Source organism: Leptopilina heterotoma, unplaced genomic scaffold, assembly GCF_015476425.1.
Source record: "Leptopilina heterotoma isolate Lh14 unplaced genomic scaffold, ASM1547642v1 Lhet_120, whole genome shotgun sequence".
In the NCBI taxonomy this organism is placed as follows: Eukaryota; Metazoa; Arthropoda; class Insecta; order Hymenoptera; family Figitidae; genus Leptopilina; species Leptopilina heterotoma.
The window spans coordinates 1,306,256-1,328,506 of record NW_025110838.1 but is presented as its reverse complement, the minus strand read 5'-3'; the positions used below and the strand labels follow the sequence as shown (position 1 = coordinate 1,328,506).

At 32.4% G+C, this 22,251-nt stretch overlaps 1 protein-coding gene across 7 annotated transcripts in view; it reads left to right on the top strand.

Annotated features, from left to right (window-relative positions):
- Positions 1-22,251, top strand: part of LOC122510179 (protein neuralized) — a 144,574-nt gene that overhangs the window by 114,094 nt on the left and 8,229 nt on the right. Inside the window, exon 1 of one of the 7 annotated variants that reach the window (XM_043624642.1) lies at positions 1,715-2,429. The exons of 5 other annotated variants lie outside the window; for them this stretch is intronic. In XM_043624642.1, coding sequence (XP_043480577.1) covers positions 2,147-2,429 — 283 coding nt within the window. In that variant the 5' untranslated portion in view covers positions 1,715-2,146. Of the gene's footprint in view, positions 1-1,714; positions 2,430-17,799; positions 18,258-22,251 lie in introns of those variants that run through there. One more of the 7 variants, XM_043624659.1, reaches the window with a different exon arrangement.

Below are 22,251 nucleotides of genomic sequence, written 5' to 3'. Positions count from 1 at the left end.
CAAGAAGATTTCTCTTAATTAAAACAATATTTTTTGTTCCAAGAAATGTTTTTTGATTCAAGAAGTTTTTTTTTCATCCAAGAAATATTTTTTATTCCAAGAAACGTCTCTTGATACAGGAAATATTTTGTAACCAAAAAGAAATGCGAACTCTTCCATTCAATAATTGCTCTTTGATCAAAAAATTGTTTCTTCTAATGTATAGTGTTTATCAATCAAAAATTTGTTTATTATCCTAACTAAAAGGATATTTTCTTGATCCAAAAATTGTTTTTTATATATTATATCTATTATATATATTATATATTAATTATATTTTTAATTTTTTTATAATTATGTCTTGAATCAGTTTCTTTAAAGATATTAATTAGTAGGTACTTAAAATTAATATCAAATTTTGAGTCAATAATGATCGAAGTATTGGAACGATTAATGAATTTTTGAATCCTTGATTAATACTTGAAGATTTCATTCTTGAATTAATTCTTGAATTAATTCACGTCGGTGAAGTTTGCAACGTTTATGATCAACGATTGAAAAGAAAAATTATTTCCCTACGAAAAAGAATAAAATTTTTTGTTCACAAATATTGCTTTTGTAAATCATTATTCAAAAAACTAACCAAAATATTTTCTATACAAAAATTAATAAAAATTTGCTTAAAAAAATATTTTTCTTATGAAATCGTTGATTATAAACGTTGTGAACTTCACCAACGTATTAATTCTTGAATTAATTCTTTCATTTATTATTGATTTTTAAAATTATAGCACTAAATTCTTAAATTAATTATTTTCTAAAGTCAGTGATCAGTCAAGTAAAAATCAATTTTTGGATCAGTGATCTAATAATCTAATAATCAATTCTTGAAGCTGCACCTGAAGGAACAATCGATTTTTAAGTCGATCAATAATTGATGCAATGATATTTATATAGTATTTAGTATCCAACTAGCGATTAATTCTTAAATCAGTGATCGGTACTTGAAACAAATATCATATCTTCAACTCAAGAAAAAGTAAATCTTAATTTAAGATCAGTCTTAAATTTAGTAGTTTGCTTCAATGTCAATCCTCCATAATTCACTGCATTTTAGGATCTGTCTTAAAAATGTTGCATCTTAAGACTGTCATACTGTCATAAGATTTTCTTAACAAATACTTAAAAATAGGGATCAATTCTTAGAATCGATTAATTTCTGGATCAGTGATCAGTTATTAAATCATCGCCTCCTATCAATTAGAAACTAATTTCAATAATTAACGAGCAGATTCAATAATTCTCATTCTCAGGCGCTTTTGTCAAACGGTTCCAAGCAATTTAACCAATTGACCATTTTGAGCAATTTACAATCATTATAAAGATATGAAGCTACAAATCAAGAACCTGCTGGTACTACAGTTGAATGTAGCTTCAAAAAAAAAAAAAATTTGCATGTTGATTGGGTGACGTGTCAGTGAATCTTATGAAAGAAGCACCCAGCAATGCGAAATATCACTGGTGAGGACGAGGGCGCCTGACCTCCCTATCGAGCAGGGTAGCCCGGTGCGTTTCAGGTAAAAGGGCAGCTGTCCACCAGGTGCCGACCTTCCCTTTTCCTCTCTTTTTTGCCGATCCTGACGTTTCATCCACCAAGGAGTGGGAATCCAACAATTTTCATTGGTCGTTGGCTCGCGCGCCGCTCAGCGATACCCCAAGCTCCCGTCTGTAAACTCGTCAGTCGACCCTGGACGCTCGAAGAGCATTCAGCTGTTCAGCAGCACGTGGCTGCGTCTCCCTTTCTCTCAATTTTATATATATACACAGAGATTAAAACACACGCGACGTCGTTCAGGTTAGGTTCTTTCCAATTCTCTATCTCTCTTCGTACCACTATATAAAGAACCAGTTTCAATAAGTTTTTGAATCTTTCAAGAGTCCTTTGTGAATCACGTGTGCTCCATTATCATGCGAAGAACCGGCGTGTTCAGTAAATTTATTTTCTAGTCAATTTTTATTTTTATTGTGAAACTCTCCAACAGTGACAGGATTGTTTTGTCTAGCAAAAATCAAAAAATTGAAATAGTGAAATTTTGTGTCAGTGTGAGAATCTTTCTTTATTTTGAGGATAATTCTTTTTCAAAGTTTCTTTTGGAAAAGAAGAAAAATGGGGGTGTCTGGAGAGTGCGCGATTAAGGGTGCTGGCAGTAAAAGCCATCCCTGTCATTGCTGTGGACATGCAGCAAATGCAAGTACAAGTGTTTCTTTGCATCATAATCATCATCAGCATCATCATTCACATGCAGTACAGCATCACAATCATCATTCGCATCATCAAACGAAACATCAAGTTGAACCACAACAGAATAGTACTAGTGATACCAAAATTCTTGCACCATTGCGCAGTAAAATGAGGGTGCTCAAGAAACTCAAACGAAAAATGGGCCTAGGTGAGGCGATATTTCTTTTATTTTGTTGTTTTAGAATGTTTTTTCTTGGTTTATTGTCTTTATGATCATAAGTGGGCAAATTGGGTGGAATTGCTACTCAATGTTTCATGTCAAATTTTATGCTACAAATTTTGGTAATACAGTTTTTCTAAGGATATCAAATTGAGACAAAAGGCGAAGGCCTTTTGAGATCCTTAGAAGAACTGTGAACAATTTGATCCGAATTTGTATCAATTTGCTGCAATTAGGTATCAATTTGCTACAAATCGGAATCAATTTGATGTAACTTGGCAATTTGTCGCAACTTGGAATTAACATGTTACAATTCGGTATCAATTTGCGATGGCTCGCTAACAATTTGCACAAATTTGGTATTAGTTTGATTCAATTTGGAATCAATTTTCTGCAAATTGGTATTAATTCAATCCGACGTTGTCAGTTCGATTCAATTTGGTATTAATTGGCTATTAATTCTGTAACAATTTGCTAAAATTTGGCATCAGTTTGATTCACTTATTAGTTTGATTTAATTCGGTGTCAATTTGATTCAACTCGTCAGTTTCATTTAATTAAATATTAATTTGGTTTAAATTATTAATTTAATCCACCTTAGTACCAATTTGCTAAAATTTGACATCAATTTGATTCAATTTGGTATTAATTTGCACTAATTAAATTGTATCGATTTGCTCCGATTCAGTATTAATTTACTCAAGTCTACCATCTATACTCAAATTGGTATTAATTAGATTCAACTTGGTATCAATTTGCTCTAATTTGGTAACAATTTTCTCAAATCTGATATCATTTTGCCGCAATTTGTTATTTATTTTCTCAAATTTGGTAACAATTGGATCCAATTCGACCAGATTCGGCATTAGCTTTATACCATCAAAAACCAATAATTGTGACTTTTGGAAATTGAAACCAATTGCGATATTGTATAGCAAATAGCTAATAAGAGCAATATTGTAGCTTAAAATAGCTGCAAATAGCAAATTACAGCTTAAAATCACTTTCGTCGATTCCTTCAAGCAAAAGAAAATTTTTCTTTCCCCGAAAAACGAAAATCACCCGAAAAGCTCAAAAGTAACTCGAAACTACAGTTGAAAAATTTTTTTTTCATCTTATGATACAACAATTCACGTATCAACGTTCCAATTGCATGCTGGGAATACATACTTGACTGACTTTTACATGCGGATAAAGTTTCCATACACGCATGACTAGAATTATATTCGTAACCTTTACAAAGTATTTTATTTATTTTGTTTTCGAAATGGAAATATCCTTTCTAGAAATGAAAACAAATTAAAAATTACTCTCCTTAAATATTTTCACATTTGAAATGGCAACAAAAAAATCTAAACGAAGAGAAATTTTCTATTGTATCGAAAAAAATTGCATTGAAAGCCTCACACACAGGGGAAAAAAAATAGAAAAAAGGACGAAAATATAGAATCTCGTGACTTTTTAATCAGTAAACAGAACCGCATCTTTGAAACTTTGCGCCTCTTTCTCTCATATTTTTGCAGCATCCCTTGAAAAATGCTCTAGATTCGAAGTTTTTTAGGTTACAGGTAAATATATGCAAGCTGTGTGCGAATGGAAAACTGACAAATTGACCGACTTTTTTTTCAATACAGGATTTTAGTCTCATTGCGAACTTTGGCACGAGTTTATTTCTCTTCTTTTGTTTATTTTTTTGCGGTTCATTTAATATTTTTTTTTTTTGGTTAATTATTCTCAACCCTTTTTATTATCATTATTATATAGGTGAAAAAGAATCATTATTATAGTCATCCCTGATGGCAGTCATTGTCTTTCGTTTACCATCCCATTTCCTTGAGAGTTTTTTTTTTTGTTTTTTTCTTTCATTCATGAAAGTCCGTTACTTGACGAAATAATTGCAGTCTTCCTTTTAGTGTAAAACGCAAAATTGATTCAAATTAAGACAATTAGTGTTGAATTCAAGAAAATGCATACAAATATTTCGCGATTAAAACGAAATATTAAAAGAAAATTAGTTATTGAAATAGATGAAAAAATTTTTAATTTTTGATTTAAAATAGAAAAGAAATTTGAAAAAAGTTGCATTTTGGGAAAAGTTGAATTGTTAAAATTTTGATAGAGTATTCGAGTCGAATATATGTAGTCCAAAAGTGAATCGTTTTTGTTCCGTTATTTGAAATGAGAAGGTCAAAGGGCTATGAAATGACGAAGAATTTTCTCTTTCGTATTTAAGAAAGCAACGGGGTTTTCTCTCTCTTCCCGCGAGATTGCGACTTATGAGAGAGAAACGACCAACGCTGAGACCATTACTGTTATAGTTTACTTTGTGGGAGACCAAAAGGTTCACTCATCTAAAAGCATCCATTCAGAAAACAGTACTCACTCTGTTGTTTTTAAAAAAGTTCTCCACTTTCCTCTTATCTTTAAATTGACCCCGTCGTCTCTCGATTTTAAAAACAAAACAAAAATTCCATTCATCTACGATTCGTATTTACATTGAGATTTAAATTTTTATTTATATTCATAACTATTTTTTAAAATCAGAAATTACAATTAATTACAATTACTACAATTGATAATTATTCAAAATAGTTAAAATTTTCAAAAATTTTTTTTTTGGTTTTCCTTTTTTTCCCTTTCGGTTTGTCGATTTCGGTGTCTATTCTTCAAGAAGGGGGAAAAAGGGAACAGCTGGCTCGAAAGTTACCCTCCTACTTTTCAACCCCCACTTCCTTTTGGCACCCCAAATCCTTGGGAGTAACAAGATTTGTTGCGCCGCAGACAAAACAGCTGACGAATTCACCTTTTAATTTTTCAGAATTATACCGTGTGTACCTGAGCCGACGTCCTTTACAGAGATTCTCATCCCAAATAGAATGTCTCCCTTGGCATCCATAAATTTTTTTCTTAGTAATTTTTCCGGGAATTTTTGGACCATCCGGAACACATATGTTTCTACCTGTATAGCTTAGTGCTACCAGAAATTAGTAGGCATAACCTCGAGAATTTTTAACATCGAATATATATTTTCACAAAAGATTAAAAGTCGATGAAAGGGAATTAATTTCCTTTCACGGATTTTTGTAATTAGAAATTCCTGAGTTACTCTCGTTGTCCGATAAGTTTTTAATTACTGTTTGAAATTAGATTTTTGTTCTTCAGAGAAGAGAAGGATATTAGTACTTTGTTGAATGAGAAATAATTTCTAGAATTCAGAGGTTTTTTTTTTTTTTTTGGAATGATGAGAAAAAGAATTAAGGATTCACCAATGAGATCACGATTTTGTTTTTTCTGTTGTATCAAATGCGAAGAGACTAAAGGAGCGGGTTTTTCCATTCGTCTCACGCCTCTCTCTCGTTCTCTTCCACCTCATCTTTTTCTCCTGGGTGAATCAGTCATCAGAGAATCCCAGTCACGGATTCCCACAACAAGTTGTATTTCCATCTTTCTTCCCTCATCTTAAGCTAATTTAGAAAATTGCAACCCACAGAGAAAACTATCAGAAGTAGTTTGTAAAACGTAAAATTCCTCGAAATTGCTTTTCATTTATTGTGTGGATGATGAAGATGATGAAACAGAAGAAGAAGAAGAAGAAGTAAATGATGACGAAAAGGAAGAAAAAGTTTATGAAAAAGAAATGTGGTCTTTCGAAAAAATGAGTAAAGGTAGCAGATTGTGTCAGAAAACTACAGATACGAAGCTGTAAAGATTAGTAGAATCCAAAAATTCCAGACATCTTTTTTTCTGCATCTTTTCTACCATGTACAGCAGTACAAGCTAGAAAAGATGATGCATTTTTCAAAATTATTTGTACCATTATTGTACCAGCAGCTTTTCTAGCATGTACAGCAGTACAAGGCAGAAAAGATGCTGCATTTTTCAGAATTCTTTGTACCATTCGGTAGATGTTGTTGCTTCAGAAATCTGCAGAAGAAAAGATGTAAAAATTGCAGCAAACAAAAGTTCCAAAACAGTTTTGAAGTTCCCAGAAATTAAAAGGATTTAATGCTGCAAAAAGTGGTACAAATGCCACTAAAACTATAATGCTACAGCTACAAGCAACTACAGGTTGCAAATTGCTCCAAATACCCAAGACACAAACCAGTTGAACGCATCCGAAAACAAATACGAAAAGTTTCTAAAAATCAAAAACGAAAGAATTAACTCTTTTAGAAATTTTTCGTAATTACAGATAATTATTAAACTTATCAACAACAAAAAATTTTAAAAAGAGGTTCAAAAATAGATAATCCAGATGATCCTACTAGATCATCTGGATTATCTATTTTTGATCAAAAATCGGTTTAGTATTGCAGAGAAAGGTTTATAATCGTAGGAACAGAGTTCGTAAGGGCGAGCATGTTTGCCTATTGCACCTTAGCCTTTCTTTCACATCGGCAATCACTGACCATCCTCACACGGATACAACAAATACAAAGAGAAAAACATCACACGAATTCACACACTTAACCACCCACCATAGACTCGTCGCGAAACGCCTATGACGTCACATCGCGTATAACCTGTCTTTGTTCCCACACATGCCATTTCGCGAACCGGTTCTCCATGTTCCGTATTGCCTATCAGCTGAGGTTTGCAACTATGTTTATACTTGCATTATACAATACATATATATCTATATACACATCGGTGATTCAGAACCTGGACTTCCCGACCGAGTTCAAATACTTTTTTCCCCCCCTTCTTACCAAGTAATTGCGTAATGATCAATTCCAAGTCAGTGTTTATACTTGAAATATTGTTGAATTGATCTTTACATTATTGCACAATAAACGAGGAATTATTCTTTGCGAGGAATTAATGATAAAGGTTTTACTTTTATTATTTATACTTTTATTATGAATATGTTATATGTAAATATTTACAAATTTGTAAAAATATTTATCGATTTGTATAAATAGGGGAAGGGGAATAAAAATGTACTGATGTAATTTAATTGAGTTTATCGATTTAATTGTTAAATACGATCGAGTGATAAATTCTGATACGATTGAAGTGGTTCCTCCCTCCAGTTAGAATAATTATCAGGTGTTTATGAGAGTTGAACAGATTGACCTCGAAATGATAGAATCTTGGCAAAATCAGAAATTTTTAATTTAATGTGCATGTTGTGTTATCATATCAAGAGAGATGATGGTATTTATCTTCATCAACACCAAGCACTTGCACACATTTCCTGGAAGTGATTTTTTTATCGTTAGCACACCAACGCTGAGTGTGATTATTTCTGTTTGTCTTCGTCTCGAATTTTAATTTTAATCTAAATACTTCACTCGGTTCATTAATTAAGAGAATTTAATTGTGCAAAATTTTCGTTTAAATTCTTTTTGCCTATAGAGACGAAAACTCACTTACTACTTAGTAAATACAAGCAATAAATAGTTAAGTACAAGTATAGTAAAATTTTGACTATAACAAAAAATTATTTGTACCGTTTTTTTTTGATTCCGCAATGAACAGATGGTTTGACGATTTTGTTTTGGGAAGAAAAGGAAAATGGTATTGAGAGCGGAAATGGTAGTGGAATATGATGACGAGGACCGGAAGACGATGTTGAGAGGGTAGAGTAAAGTACCTGAAGGATCGTAATGCTCGAAGAGTTTTTTTTCCTTTTTCTATTAATAGTTTTTTTCTAAAGTTGCATTTGGATGGAAAGAAAAACTTTTTTCTGATGGTTCTTCTTCTTCTTTTTCTCCACCTTCTGGATATGGTTTCACTCTTAATGAGCGCACAGGCTTGGTGGGGATTATCTTTACGCATTTTTAACTAGAAATTCAGGAAGCAAGGTCTGTGAACACCCCAAGCACGTGCGTCGATCCTCAACGACATGGCGAAGAGGCTGAAACAAGTTGGACATTACAAAAAAAAAATGGAGGAAAAAAAACTGAAAGAATTCATGAAAGTAAAATGAAAGTTTTCTAGATGGTGTATCTGATTATTGATTATGGGAATGTGTTCTTGAATACAAAAGAGGAAATTGTTTATTTCGCATTGAAAATTAGTCCATTCCTGTTCTTCTGGGGTAGGAAACATTTGCTCTTGTTCTATGAAGACGAGAATTATGGTTGATTTTTGTTTTGGAACAACAATAATTTTTTATCCTTATTCCGAAACTAACAATTTTGGTTGGGTTTTGTTTTGTACCAACAAATAATCATTTTTTAATGTTTGTTCTACAGCAACAGACAATTCTAACTGATTCTTTTCCTAGGTCTGGTTCTAGAACAATAATACTTGTTTTTAGAACAACAAACATGGATTCATGTTCCAAAACAACGATTACGTTTGATTGTTATTACTTCGAGACAGCAATTAAATTGAAGAGTGATTATGCGCTGCTGACAAGATGTTGCATATGTTTAAAGAGAATTGGAATTTTACGATTCCGATTAGAGAAGAATTAATATGACTTTTATCGCACTCTCAAAAATTGATGGTCGTCTTTCATCAATACCGATGTATGAATAACCGGTTTCCTCCTCTCAGTTATCTCTTGTAACAGTTTGATAGAGACAAATAAGTGATAGTAACTCTGTTGGACATCTGTCGACACTCAAGGAAGGAGGACGTTCTTAAAAACACACCCAACATCCAAAATCTCTTTTGATAATAATTCTTCTCCAGACGCCCCTCTAGATCATTGAAAAAATTTTTGTGCTTTCACTTCTCTATAGTCTATAAAATAATGCTAAGTATTTCTACATGTTGCTTTTTTTATTCATAATAGTTTTTTTTTGTGGTAGAAAAAAAGCGATCAAAATTATTGTGCCGCTTTCTAATATTACTTAATTATAATTAGTTGGAGAATTTAATTTGGTGGATATTCTCTTCTCGGTTAATCGGGGAAATGTGTTGGCTATTGGAAAATATTTGTCGAATAAAGAGGCGCAAGTTGAAATATTTTGTTTGGCCAACGATGAGAGAGAATTGTTGGTTTTGTTGCCTGTTGCGGTTTATATATTGGAGTTTGCTGCCAGTACTGCTGCGCCTTTTTTCAAAAGCTCATTGCGGTACAACCCCTCGCGAACGCTCTATTACCCACAGGAGTACTTGTCCTAGAGCAAATGCCCCTTCTATTTATAATGGAACAAATGTTTCGGAGATATATCGCTTTTCTATTTGGCACTTTTTTAAATTTTTCATCCGCACTTTACAATTCGAATTTTGTACTTCTTTCGTTATACTTTTATCTTTACTTCAATTTTTTTTTCTTTTGGATATTTTACTGTCACATTTGACTATTATTGTATTTTAATTTTTTGAAATACAGTTCTGCTAAGACAATTATTTAGAATTAGAAAATAATTAAGTAAATAATTTTGAAGAGTAATCTTGTAGTCTAATTGTGCTGATGACAATTTTGATTGTATAGGAAAGTAGACGAGTTTGGATGGAAAAATTTGTTTGGTGATAAATTTTGGTTGGAAGACTTTGGCGAAGAGTTTTCTAGATACAGTTTGACTTCTTTTTAAAGGGGGTTTTTTCCGCAACCCCATAATTCACGGATTGAATATCCCCCGAGGGAGTTTGTTGCGAGTCTCTCGACTTTAATGGAACAAATGTTGCAACATAGTGAAGCCCTTCGCGGTTAGGAAGAATTGGCAAACATTTGTTTTGTCACTCCCACTCCTCTTCAGCACTTGCAATCTTTAAAAGTTGCTCTCTATTTTATTGCAACTTGAAACCTTCAATCGAATTCTAATAAAATTCATTGCAACTTGAAAATTTCAATAGGATTCTAATAAAATTTATTGCAACTTGAAAATTCTAATACAGTGTTAATAAAATTGATGTACAATTGTACTACAATTTTAATACAATTTTAATACAATTTTAATACAATTTTTATTCAATTTCTATTCAAATAAATATAGAAGTTACTCATAAGTCTCGATAATTACCAAACTATAAAAACAAATTATTCAAAATAAACATCCATTGATTACAAATTTATAATCAATCATGACTCACGAGATTTCTCTATAAATTTCCTTCTGTAATTTATGGAAAAGAGTTTTTTTTTTGTAGAGACACAAAAATTACCATTTTTCTGAAAATAGCATTTTTTTGCTTAAATTTTTTCTGATTAGATTTTTTTTTTATTTTTTGATTAGTCGTTTCTTTCTTGACTTGCTTTTTTGATTTGCGATGTTGGAGGCGTTTTAATCGATTCGACCTTGAACGATGACACAAGTCGCCGGAAGTTTTATATGATACGAGTTTTCTGCACTGGTTAGGATGTCATTATCTTCGCCCACCTTTCATGAAGAGTCAGAAAAGAGCAATAATTCGGCCCACTCGTCATTTAGAAGAAATATGTATATAGATATACTCGTGCCTTCTTGATTGAGTATTAAGTCAATGACTGAATGAACTGAGAAGATGATTTAATTGTCTCTTAGGCTAAAGGTCAATTCAACAACAACGTGACTTTGTAATCGCGGTAACTTTCTTTTTTTATTTTTTTCTTCTTCTTCTTCTTCTCTTTCAATGTTTTCCCATTCGCAGCAACCTCCTTTTCTTACATAAACATTTATATATTGTTTCTCGATAATTTTCCACGATTTCTTATCTGTAAGCGCATTTTCTATTTTGTTTAGAGCAGTGTAATTGAAATTAAAGTACAATAATTATTTACTTTCTACAATTTTTGAACTCAATTTTTTCCTATCAATTTCTAAATGTTCTGAAATTGAATGATATGTGTACCGTCTCATCTCTACTATAAATCGTGTCAGTAACAACGAGAATTTATGTTTCCTGAAGATTTTGCTTGCACGTCAGGTGCATCGATTTTCTTCACGTCAGAGATTAGACTTGTTCACTTTCTGCCTTAAATCACTGCGTGAAAAGAATTATTCTTATATTATTGGAGCAAATCCGATAAATTGGAATCATCATTTTTCATCGCGGTTATGAACTAATGTCCTACACTTATATTAATGAATCTATTTACGATTTTATAATATATATATAGTTAATGAGGTCATGAATATAAAATTTCTTTATTCTGCGAGAAATACGCGCACGTCTAAATTAATTAGACTGTAATGAGAATTGAAAAAAAACTCTGGTTAAGATAAAAAATTTTTATTTTTTGCTTTATCAATCGATTCAATGAGGAAATAAATGAAAATTTCCCTTTATTGAGAGTTTTTTTTTCTCTTCTACCCGTATATTGAAGAATCAATCACGCTTGACAATGACAACAAAAAGTTTTACGAGAAACCTTTTTCAGAAATATATTCTAATTAATAAACGTGGTTTGTTAATAATAAAAATTGGTATATAAAAAATAGTATATAAATTATAAAATAATAAAAAAAATTTATTCAATAAAATTGTATTACTGTAATAAATATAAAAATATAAATACACAGTAAAAAGAAAATCTTATTTTAAGGCACGAAAGCTGCCTTAAATTAAGATGCAACATTTTTAAGACAGTCAATGTTGAATTTACGCACGTTTTTCGTATCCTTTAACATTATAGCAGACAGTGTTGAATTTAAGGCAGCTCTTAAATTAAGATTTACTTTTTACTGTGTATAAATAAATTATAACTTTGAAAATTCTAATCTCTGCAGCGATTATAGATGGAAAAAAGTAATTCACGCACTGATTAATTTCTAATGATTAATATTTGTTTATTTATTATTAGCTGATAAACGGGAATCAATTTTTTTTTTTTTTTTTTTTTGATCGCAGGAGCTTTTTTTCCCCTACAATGTATATAATGTGTATCGTGAAGAAATTTGCGGGGAAAAAAATATAGAAAGGAGGCGTTACTAATTAGTAGTGGAATTCAGAATAACGTTGTTATGGTTGAGAGCCACTGGGAACCATTGACCCCGCGTAAACTGGGAAAGTTCTCGGGTACTCCTGTGGTGTATATGTGTTTATATCTCCGCAATGAGAGCAAAAGAGTGCGCGCGAGATGTTCAGGTTCTTGTGTCTCAAATACTTAATATCTCTTGACCTGCATTTAAACGTCGGCACCTTTTTTCTCTCTTATTTTTACATTTTATATCTTCTTGACCAATGTTTCCTCTACTTTTGACATCAGAGGGGCAATTCATACTCATGACCTCACTGCGATTATGTGTTTTGGCATAATGACGCTCCTAAAAAAAATAAGAGAAGTCGACAAATAATGTCTCTTATCTCGCTGATTTAATTAGAAGAAGAAAACTGTTCTTTTAGTATTTATATACAATTTTTGTATTTATAAATAGTACAGTTATTGTTTTTATAAATAGTACAGTTGTTGTATTTATAAACAGTACAGTTGTTGTATTTATAAACAGTACAGTTGTATTTATAAATAGTACAGTTGTTGTATTTATAAACATTACAGTTGTTGTATTTATAAATAGTAAAATTGTTGTATTTGTAATTAATACAAGTATTGTATTTATATTTCATATGAATAATAGAAAAAATAAAATATTATTCTATAAAATTGGAGTAGAGATAATTTCTTTAATAATGTAAAATTTTCCTTGAAGAAATTTTCATGCCGCAGTATAGTGAACATTTGAATGCAAAAGGGGATGCGCGTTTCTATATCCAGTAGTCGAAATGGCTTCCCTTCATTCGATCCCTTTCGTCCTAAGGGGCTTCGATCCTTCCTTCCTTCCTTCCCAGGATACTGAGGCAAAAAAAAAATCTTGTGGGGAGAAACGTTACGAATGTTCGTGGGAATTCAGATGTAAATCCCCTTCCGTAAGGTGGATTTTCTTTTTTTACATTTATTACATATCTAGATATTATATATACGAAGATGCCAACAGCTGTTCTAACGATTAGTTCCTCGACACTTGTCGTCATTTTTTTTTCTCCTCTCTTTGTTCAAACAGCAATCAAGTGTTTTTTCTGTACACTTTGTCCTTTTTTCGGAGATTTTTTCTTACTCGTATTGTTATTATTATTATTAGTATCGTTATCCACCACTATTATTTAATAACAGTAATGATTACTATTTTTATTATTATTATAATTTTTTTTATTGGATCACAAAAGAGTCTTATATTCATTTTTTTATTATTATCAGTATTAATATTATTAATACTATCCAAAGTCAAAATTTTACACTGTATTTCCATTTTAAATATTCTGAATTCAAAAAATCTTTAGGTATCTTATTCGAATGGCAAATTTCCGTCCGTATATATCGAAATGCCAGAAAATTCAGAACAGACTACTGGACGATTTTGTGAGTGCACTTGAGTGCCGCCAGACATACACACACGAATATAAATGCATTTATATGGGTATATAAAAAGAAAAAGGAAAAAAATATTATATATAAATATAAAATATAGAAAATACATAGTTTAGTATAAGGTAGTATATAAATAGAATAAAAAAATAAATAAAATAAATAAATAAAAGAGAATTAAACATATATATTGTGGAGAGAAGCGTCCATATCGTTATCAACCCCCTGACAACAGCCAGTCTGGTGTCGAGGTCCGATCGATACAGCTTCTATTGCAATATCAACGCGCAAACCCCATAAGTGGGGGACCATCCAAAGCCGGACGGTTCCATGGAAATTCTATAGGAAAACTGCGTCTCTATATATAGGAAATGCATTTAGCCTCGCACGCCTCTATATATATATATACCTCCACCCCTATTCGACTGTGCCTTTGATTCTACCAGACGATAAAACAAAAAATAAAATTAAAAAAAAAGAAACAAAAAATACGCGACATTTTATTTGTCTCCTGGTGTGTTGAATTAATCACAATGTCATTGTGAAAAAAATTGTTTTTTTCTCATTCTGTCTCTGAAAATTTAGTTTCTTTTTCTAATTTGGAACAATTGTTATACTGTTTCAATTTTTTCTTAAATGAATCGATATTTTCTCTTTAGAAAGTGGTAATAATTTAATAATTGTTTTTTGTTATTGTCGCGCGGTAAAAAATTCGGATTTGAAATTGGGTTTTACTCTCTAAATTTGAATTAGTAAAAATTAGTAACTGATTTTTTGCTTTTGAATCAGTAAACTGTAGTATCAGATAATAATTTCTATATTGATTCATTAATAAAATTTACTTATTCAAAATAAGCAGAAAATCGGTCACTAATAAGTAAAAAATTCAATCATTTGAAAATTTCCTGTTTCTTTGGCAGAAAGGGGAAAAGCTTTTTTTAATTCTGAAAAGAGAAGACTGCACTTTTATGCTGCGGTGAAAATCCTCAATATACAAAAAGGACGATCACTGATCCGTGAAAAGAGATTTTTGACGCGTGAATATTTTATTTAGCCGGAGTATTAAAATTCATAATCGCATACAGAATATAATATTTAATAATGCGTGTTTGCATGCAATCCATCAGATAGTTTTGACATTTAGGACTGTTTGGAGCAGAATCTATTATACTCGTGCGGAGAATATTGGGAGAATTCTGTGCATATGCCTACTATGTATAATATATATGATATAATGTTATCAATGTATAACGCTTGATGGGACATTATTGTGATTTCGAGCCTCGATGCACTGTGAAAAAAGGGATATTATAATATACAATTCTCCGGATTTTGATGGATTTGAATTTCATCTTTATTATAGACATATCACAAGTCATTTCAATATGTTCGTTCTCGCGTACACTCAGTATTTCTATTTTATATGATTTATTTAAAGTTCTGAAATAAAAATACTGAGTGTTACTATAATTTTTACTATTTCGATTTGTTTATTTTTACTATTTTAAATTTTACTAATTCTTGCAATTCTGGTTCTGATTAGTTTTTCAATTTCTGAATTTTACTAATTTTGTGTCAATTCTAATATTTTATTTATGTTTACTATATATCGAAACGTAACTAGATTATTTTATTTTTCTACATTTATACTAATAAAATTACTAAATTAGTTTTCTACATATAAAAAATTAGTAGAAGTTATAGTAAAAATTAGTAGAATTAAAAATTTGTTTAAAAAATGAATGAAGGAAAAAAATAATAGTCGTTAATGAATAGAAAGTACTTTGGGAGTAAATCAAAAGTAATTTAAGTGAGATTTGCCAGAGAATAGACAAAAACAAAAGAATGATTAATTTTCACGTTGAGCGTTTATAATTGTATATGAAATTTCACTGGAATAATGTTTAACTTTGAAAAACCGATTGTGTCAGGATGCATATAGAGAGGGATGGTGCCAGTGTTGGACAATGGAGAATGGGATCAAAAGCTTGGAGAACTATCGATCGGACCGAGCGAACCGTGTGCATTTTCGAGGGTGCTGGAATTTCGAATGGCGATGGTTAGGACAGGAGGAGGGGAGGGGGAGAAATAGCGAGATAGAGATGGAAAATAGAGATAGAGAAGAAATAAAAAAACGATAGGGGGGAGGGAGGAAAAAATAGAAAGAGTGAAAAATTGAGAGAGAGGAAAAATAGAAAGAGGAAAAAATAAGGGGAGGAGAAAATAGAAAGAGGAAAAAATGGGGAGAGGGAAAAATATAAAGAGGGAAAAATAGAGACAAAAAAATACAGAAAGGGAAAAATAGAAAGAGAAAAATAGAATAAAAGAAAGGAAAGGGGAAAACAGAGGGAAAGAAAAGAAAGAGTAAAAACAAAAAGAGAAAGGAAAAATACCGAGGGAAAAATAGAGAAATATCAAAGAAATGGAGAAAGCAAAGAATAGGAAGAGGGAAAAAATAGAGAAAGGGGAAAAATAGAGAAAAAGAAAAAATAAAGAAAGGGAAAAATAAAAAAAGGGAAAAAAGTGGAGAAAGGGAAAGAGAGAAAAAATAAAAAAATAAAAGCGAGAAATAGAGAGAGAGAGAGAGAGTAACAGAATAAGAAATCGACTTAAAGAAAAAGAGAGAATCAAGAAGGAAAAAAGAGATAGAAATTCGATGACAATCATCAAGAGGGAAAAGAAACTTGGTCCCAAAAATTTAGAAAGAGATCCCAAAAACCCAAGAGAGAGAGAGAGAGAGAAATCAAAAGCAATATAGATAGATGATCAGAAAATTTCTTTGTCATGAATTTTCGAGAGTCCCATTTTTCCATCTTTTTTTTTTATTTAAACAACAATAGATTGATTCCTACGCCATTGGAGAATATAAGCCCGGTGTTTGTGATCAGGGGGCCAGGTGGCAACGCAACCGTCGTTTCGGCAACCCCTATTCCTCACTCTGCCTGCATGGCAGCTGCTTGTCCAACTTTACTTGCATATGAGTTCCCACTTCTTTTTTTTTTTACTACCAACATTTCTATATATATATTCACATGTGGAGTAATTTTCAGAATCAGAAAGTCCCCCTTCCTTTTGTAGAAAAAAAAAGAAACCTGAAAGTAGAACGCAAAGTTATTTTATTCACCTAAGGGTGCAAGTAACATTTCTTCTGAAGTTAATTGTAGTTTCTTGAATGTTTTGATGCTGTGAGGAAAATATTCTTCCGTATTCCGCACCTACTCATTTGGTAATCTTCGACACGATATTGCGAAGAGTAGAGAGGGGGGTGGGGGGGGGGGTTAGAAGGAAGTTAAGTTGGTAGTAAAGTTAGTCTAGTTATTGGTGAGAAATTCCATGATCGCTCGAGTGTTGAGTTGTGATCAAGGGTTAAGAAAAAAGAGGGAGTGGTGGGAGAGAGAGAGGAGGATGGGAGGGAAAAGAGGGGAAAAATAGTTGTGGGAAATTTTATTTTACGAGCATTTAGAATCTAATAAACAGCGTAGTGAGTTTAATATTTCCGATTTTAGAGAAAAGGAAAAAATTCGAAAATATTTCTTTGTTCAGAAAATGTAGTGTTTTATGGAAATGATGTAATGGGTTTTTTTGTTCACCTTGATCGTCACTGATGACCTTTTTCGGCTTTTTAACGTTTGAAAATTCCCTTCTAGTATATTCTATCATTTGCTCGTAAAAAAAGAATTTCGAAACTTTTTCGAGAGAATCGAATCAATTTTCGAATAATCCGAACTTTATCGGAAGAATCGATAGAGTTTTCGAATAATTAGAATAATTGAAACGATTTCGTAAGAAATGGATCAATTTCCAAAAATCCGAATTGGAGTAAAAATTGACGGTACTCATATAATCGAAAATTGTTTTCGCATTCGTTATCCCGTTCGGAAATTTGTCCCCGCCTCTTTTGCGCAAAGCGAAATTATTGATAATATTGAAGATTTGTATCTTTGTTCGTCAGGGGCCTCTGACATTATCGTTGGGTGTGTATATGTGAATAGAGACAAGCGCCTCTTTGGCACGCAGGATATACGATGGTGGCACACTGACAAGAAACGCACACAATGGTAGAACGATGGTCGGGGCCCCACGGCAGCTGGGGCGTTTGGTTCAGCAACGCCAGTCGTAGTACTGGCGTCGTTCAAGCTGCCCGCCTTTTCCTCGGAAGTCCGTGAAATAAATATATCGTTCGCCGATGAAACGAATCATTTTCTAAATCATCATCATAGTTTTACTTAGAAACAAGGGGATTTAAAAATTTTCAAATTTTTCCGCCAAATTTCGTCGGGGGATTTGTGTTTGGGGGTCGCCATCTTTGTTATTGCGCACATCTTCCGGTACTTCCCCCCTTTTTAAATGATGTATTTAAAAAAGCGCGAATTTTTGAATTAAATGATTTTTGGGGTGCACATTGGATGTGTGGTTTTTTTGTTTTGAGTTTTTTTCCATTGAGGATTTAAATCGATAAATTCGTGACATAAAAAAAATGTCTCTTTCCTGCCAACGACCCAGGAAACCTCTCACTGTCGGAAGGGCTACTAGGGTGGCTCGCCTTAGGCTCTCCTCTAACTCTAACGGAATAGGTGAGTATATAGCGTGTTGAGTGAATACACAACTTCCATGACCGTCCTTTACCTTTCTTTCACGACCTACCTTTCGGTATATAAAATCACGCCTCTCGATTAATGTCTCTGTTTTTGAATTACTCCACAATGGCTATTATTATTATTAACAAAGATAATTAAAAGTCGAATCTAAATTGAAACAAAAAAAAACTGACTACAAATAAAACTAGAACTAAACTAAAGTGTAATAAAGCTGAAACAATAAAACCAGAGCAGAACGAAACTAATAGAACTAAAACAAAAAGTTTTATTGACTGAGTACTATTTTTGAAAAATAAATCTAACTTTTAAAAAATATTAATGAAGTAAAAGCATTAAGGGAAATGAACACAAAATAGGTTTCTATTTTTAAAAGCCAATTAAAAGTGGGTTTCTATTTTTAAAAGGCAATTTCCTTCTAAAAAGTGGTGGATATTTTTGAGCAGACCCCAGATGGTGGGCGCAGGTGTCGAAGGATTCGATTAGGTTTTTTGTGGCGCGGAGAAGAAAATTTAAAAATTTGCAGATTTACGGTATTACTCGACCCAGATTCTTTTTTTTGAGCTTAATGAAGGTACTTAGCTAGGCACGTGCTGGTTTATACACCCAAGAAGTGGAATTTCATTAAGGTGTTCGTTAGCAACTGCTATTTGTGACCTCACATCTCGGATGAGTAGCCTATTATAAAAGAAGGATTTCATTTTCTTATCTTTACCTTATCCTTTCAATTTGTTGAATTCCGTGAAATTCCATGTTCCCCAAGAATGCAAAAAGTGAACCTACAACTTAATTCCATAATTTCGAATTAATTAATACAATCTTTGCGATGTTCATCATAGTTTGTATATTAAATACTTCCACATTAATTGCTTATTCGGAATTGCGGCGAATTTATAATATTCCGTATTTTTGGAAGCCATAAATTATATTTATATAATAGTAATTATATTATAATATTATTATTAACATTATTGTTTATTTATAATTAATCCGCATTCACTGAATTAATAAAAAAAAAAAACAATTCGTGAATGAGTCGACAGTGATCGTTTCTTGAATGGTTTTTAATCCGTGTAAAGAGGGGTCGATTTTGGATCGTTAACCGATCGGAATATTTCGTTCCCCTGTATTTTCTTCTATATATAGAGTGAGTAATCGGACTGGTATTTTTTTTGGACTAAATAAAACACCCCCGCAGCTATAAATGATTACGTGCGAAATGACAGATGCTGCGCTGAAAGAAAAAACCGCCGATACCACCCTCGCGGTAAAAGTATAACTTGCCACTCTTTAAGAAGGGAAGAAAATCCCCCCCTTCCTCTAACTTCGTTAATCTCATTGTTCATCATCCACTCCTCTCGATTTAAAAGTAACCGCATGGGAATGCACACACTTGTCGCTCGGGGAATTTCAACTTCAATTACAGAATAAACCCCTTTGGGTTCTGCAAATCTCTTTGGTTGCAAACTTTCAAAAAAAGAATTCTTTACAACTTATGGATTTTCTTCTAGGGGAATTAAAAAGCATTAAACCTTGAAACAAAATCAAAGCAGTGAATAAAATTTAATGTAATAAAAGTTAAAATGTTCAGGTCGTAAATGTTTAGCCTCTAAATGAATTTATTAGTTGTTTCGAAAAATCACACTTTATCTAGCGGATGTGTACCACTTCTGATAGAGATCAAGAAAATATTTGTTGGTTTCCTTATTTTGTGGAATTTCTTTTTTATTGTAACACACAGCGACAGGATGAGTAAATTAATTATCGAGTGTGACTTGATTTTAAATTACATCGTTTGTTATTTGAAAGAGCAGTCGGGGCCCTATTATGTACCTACGCAGTTACATAACCCACATAGGCATGAGCGCGAATCACAAAGTCTGTATATATACATATATATAGAAAGACAGAGATGGATATATATACAGAGAGGGAGAAAGAGAGAGAGAGAAAGAAGCAGAGAAAGAGAGAAAATCAGGGTGGGGAAAAAGGATTGTAAAAGAGAGTGTAAGAGAGGGATTTCTTTACTTCTTTTCTCATAGAGGACTTAGGCGCAGTAGTAGCGAATGGAGACTCTCTTAAAAGATCATCGTGGGAAACGAAATTTTCTAAAATAGAGAGACAATTTTTAGATAGATCTTAAGTGTACTACTTTAAAACATCCGGATGAATAGACTACCAGATTTTATTTTTTTGAATTTTTATAGTATCTTTTAGTTTTATCTATATTGTACCATTTTTCCTTTGATAGAAACAGTATTTTCTTTTTACACAAAAATTTCAGTAAGTAATCTGCTTTTTTCGAACTCTTGAAATTTATCGACTGTATACGTGCGATGATGCGTTTATATACACTAGTGAATAGGATTTGTTTTCAGTCGAGCTAAACCGGTTTTAACAGAGAATTAGATATGCAGACAGATGAGTTTTGAATTTCGGGTGGTAGTGATTACTAGTAGTGAATAAGTTCAGTAGGTTCTTGAAGGGGGAAATTTCCTTTTTTGTGGAATGGAAATTTATTCTGTTTCTTTTGTTGCTTTTGATTATTTATTTATTCTGTAATTTGTATTTGTATTTTTTGTTCCTGTTGTTGAAGTAAATATTGTTTGGAAAGGAATAAAGAACATGATTAGTATCTTCTTCTTGATTCTGGTCGTGATTGCAACATTTTATATTTTTGAACCATCCGTTCTGTAAGAGTTCTTCTTTCTAGTACTTCATCTATAATACTGTTTATTTTTTTGGTATTATCAAAATTTGTTCATTTGGTACAGCATCAAGATTTAATTAAAGATTACGAAAGCATAAAATTCTTTGTACCTTTTGTTAGAACAGTTGTTTTTTTTACATCAACAGCATCAGAACTGTTTGTTTGTTTTGGTACAGTATTAAAAACAGCATCAGAATTGTTTGTTCTTCTAGATACCAACAATATTAAAATTGTACATGACAAATACTACTAAAAAATCTTGTATACAACCAATAACTACTGCTGTAGTTCAACAGCACAAAATTCTCTTAATTAGAGAACATATCGAAACAAGAAATCTAAATTTGTACACCAAAGTGCAGCATGATGCTGACAACATAAAGTTCCATCAGATTGACACCAAAGATTTCTACTGTTGGATGTTCCATTAGAACATTTCTCTTTGGAGTCGTTTAAAGTTTGCCTTAGGTCGAATTAGAGGTTGAAATGATGACGACGATGACGATGTCTATGTGCGGATAAAAGTTCTTCCGCGCGACAGAAATGTATGCCATCAGTTTCCCACGAGAGATATTCCATACGACATTATAGAAGAGGTCTTTGCCAATTATTATTATCCGTACGGCCTTTCGGATCTTAGAGTTGAAACTGCGCGCACTCCGATATAAACATAGGGCCGTAATCATCAACCGGAGAGAAAGGGCCCACACGATAATTGTATTCTTCAAATTGTTCTCTCAGCAGACAATACATTATCAATGAAAAGCACACCTCAAAATGCGGATGAGAATGATGATGATACTCTTTATCTGCAAGTGCAATTCTCTTATTCATCGATTCTTCTCTCTTAATTTTTGATTCCTCATCTTTATTTTCTTCCTTTTCTTCCCTCATCTTTTTGGTTTCTCTCCATGAAATTTTAAACCAATTGGGTATTTGACGAAGGGAATTATTTGTCATCGGGGGGAAAAATGTATTTTCGAGGGAAAGAATAGAGTCTGGTGGATTATTTTTTTTCTAATGGTGTTAGAGGTGGTAGGTCACTGTACCGAGGAAAGTTAAAGGTGATCTCCTGGATCGTGGCATCAGTCGAACAAAGAAGTTCCACCTTCAAGACTCGTTTATATCTCCCTTCTTTACGTCGCCCCTCTTTTGGATCTTCTTCCTTTCTCCTCGACTGCTTTCGGAGCACTTTGGTATCAGAAAGACGAACCTTTGCCATTACCCACCATTACCACTCGAACCCATGGCACAAGAGAGAGA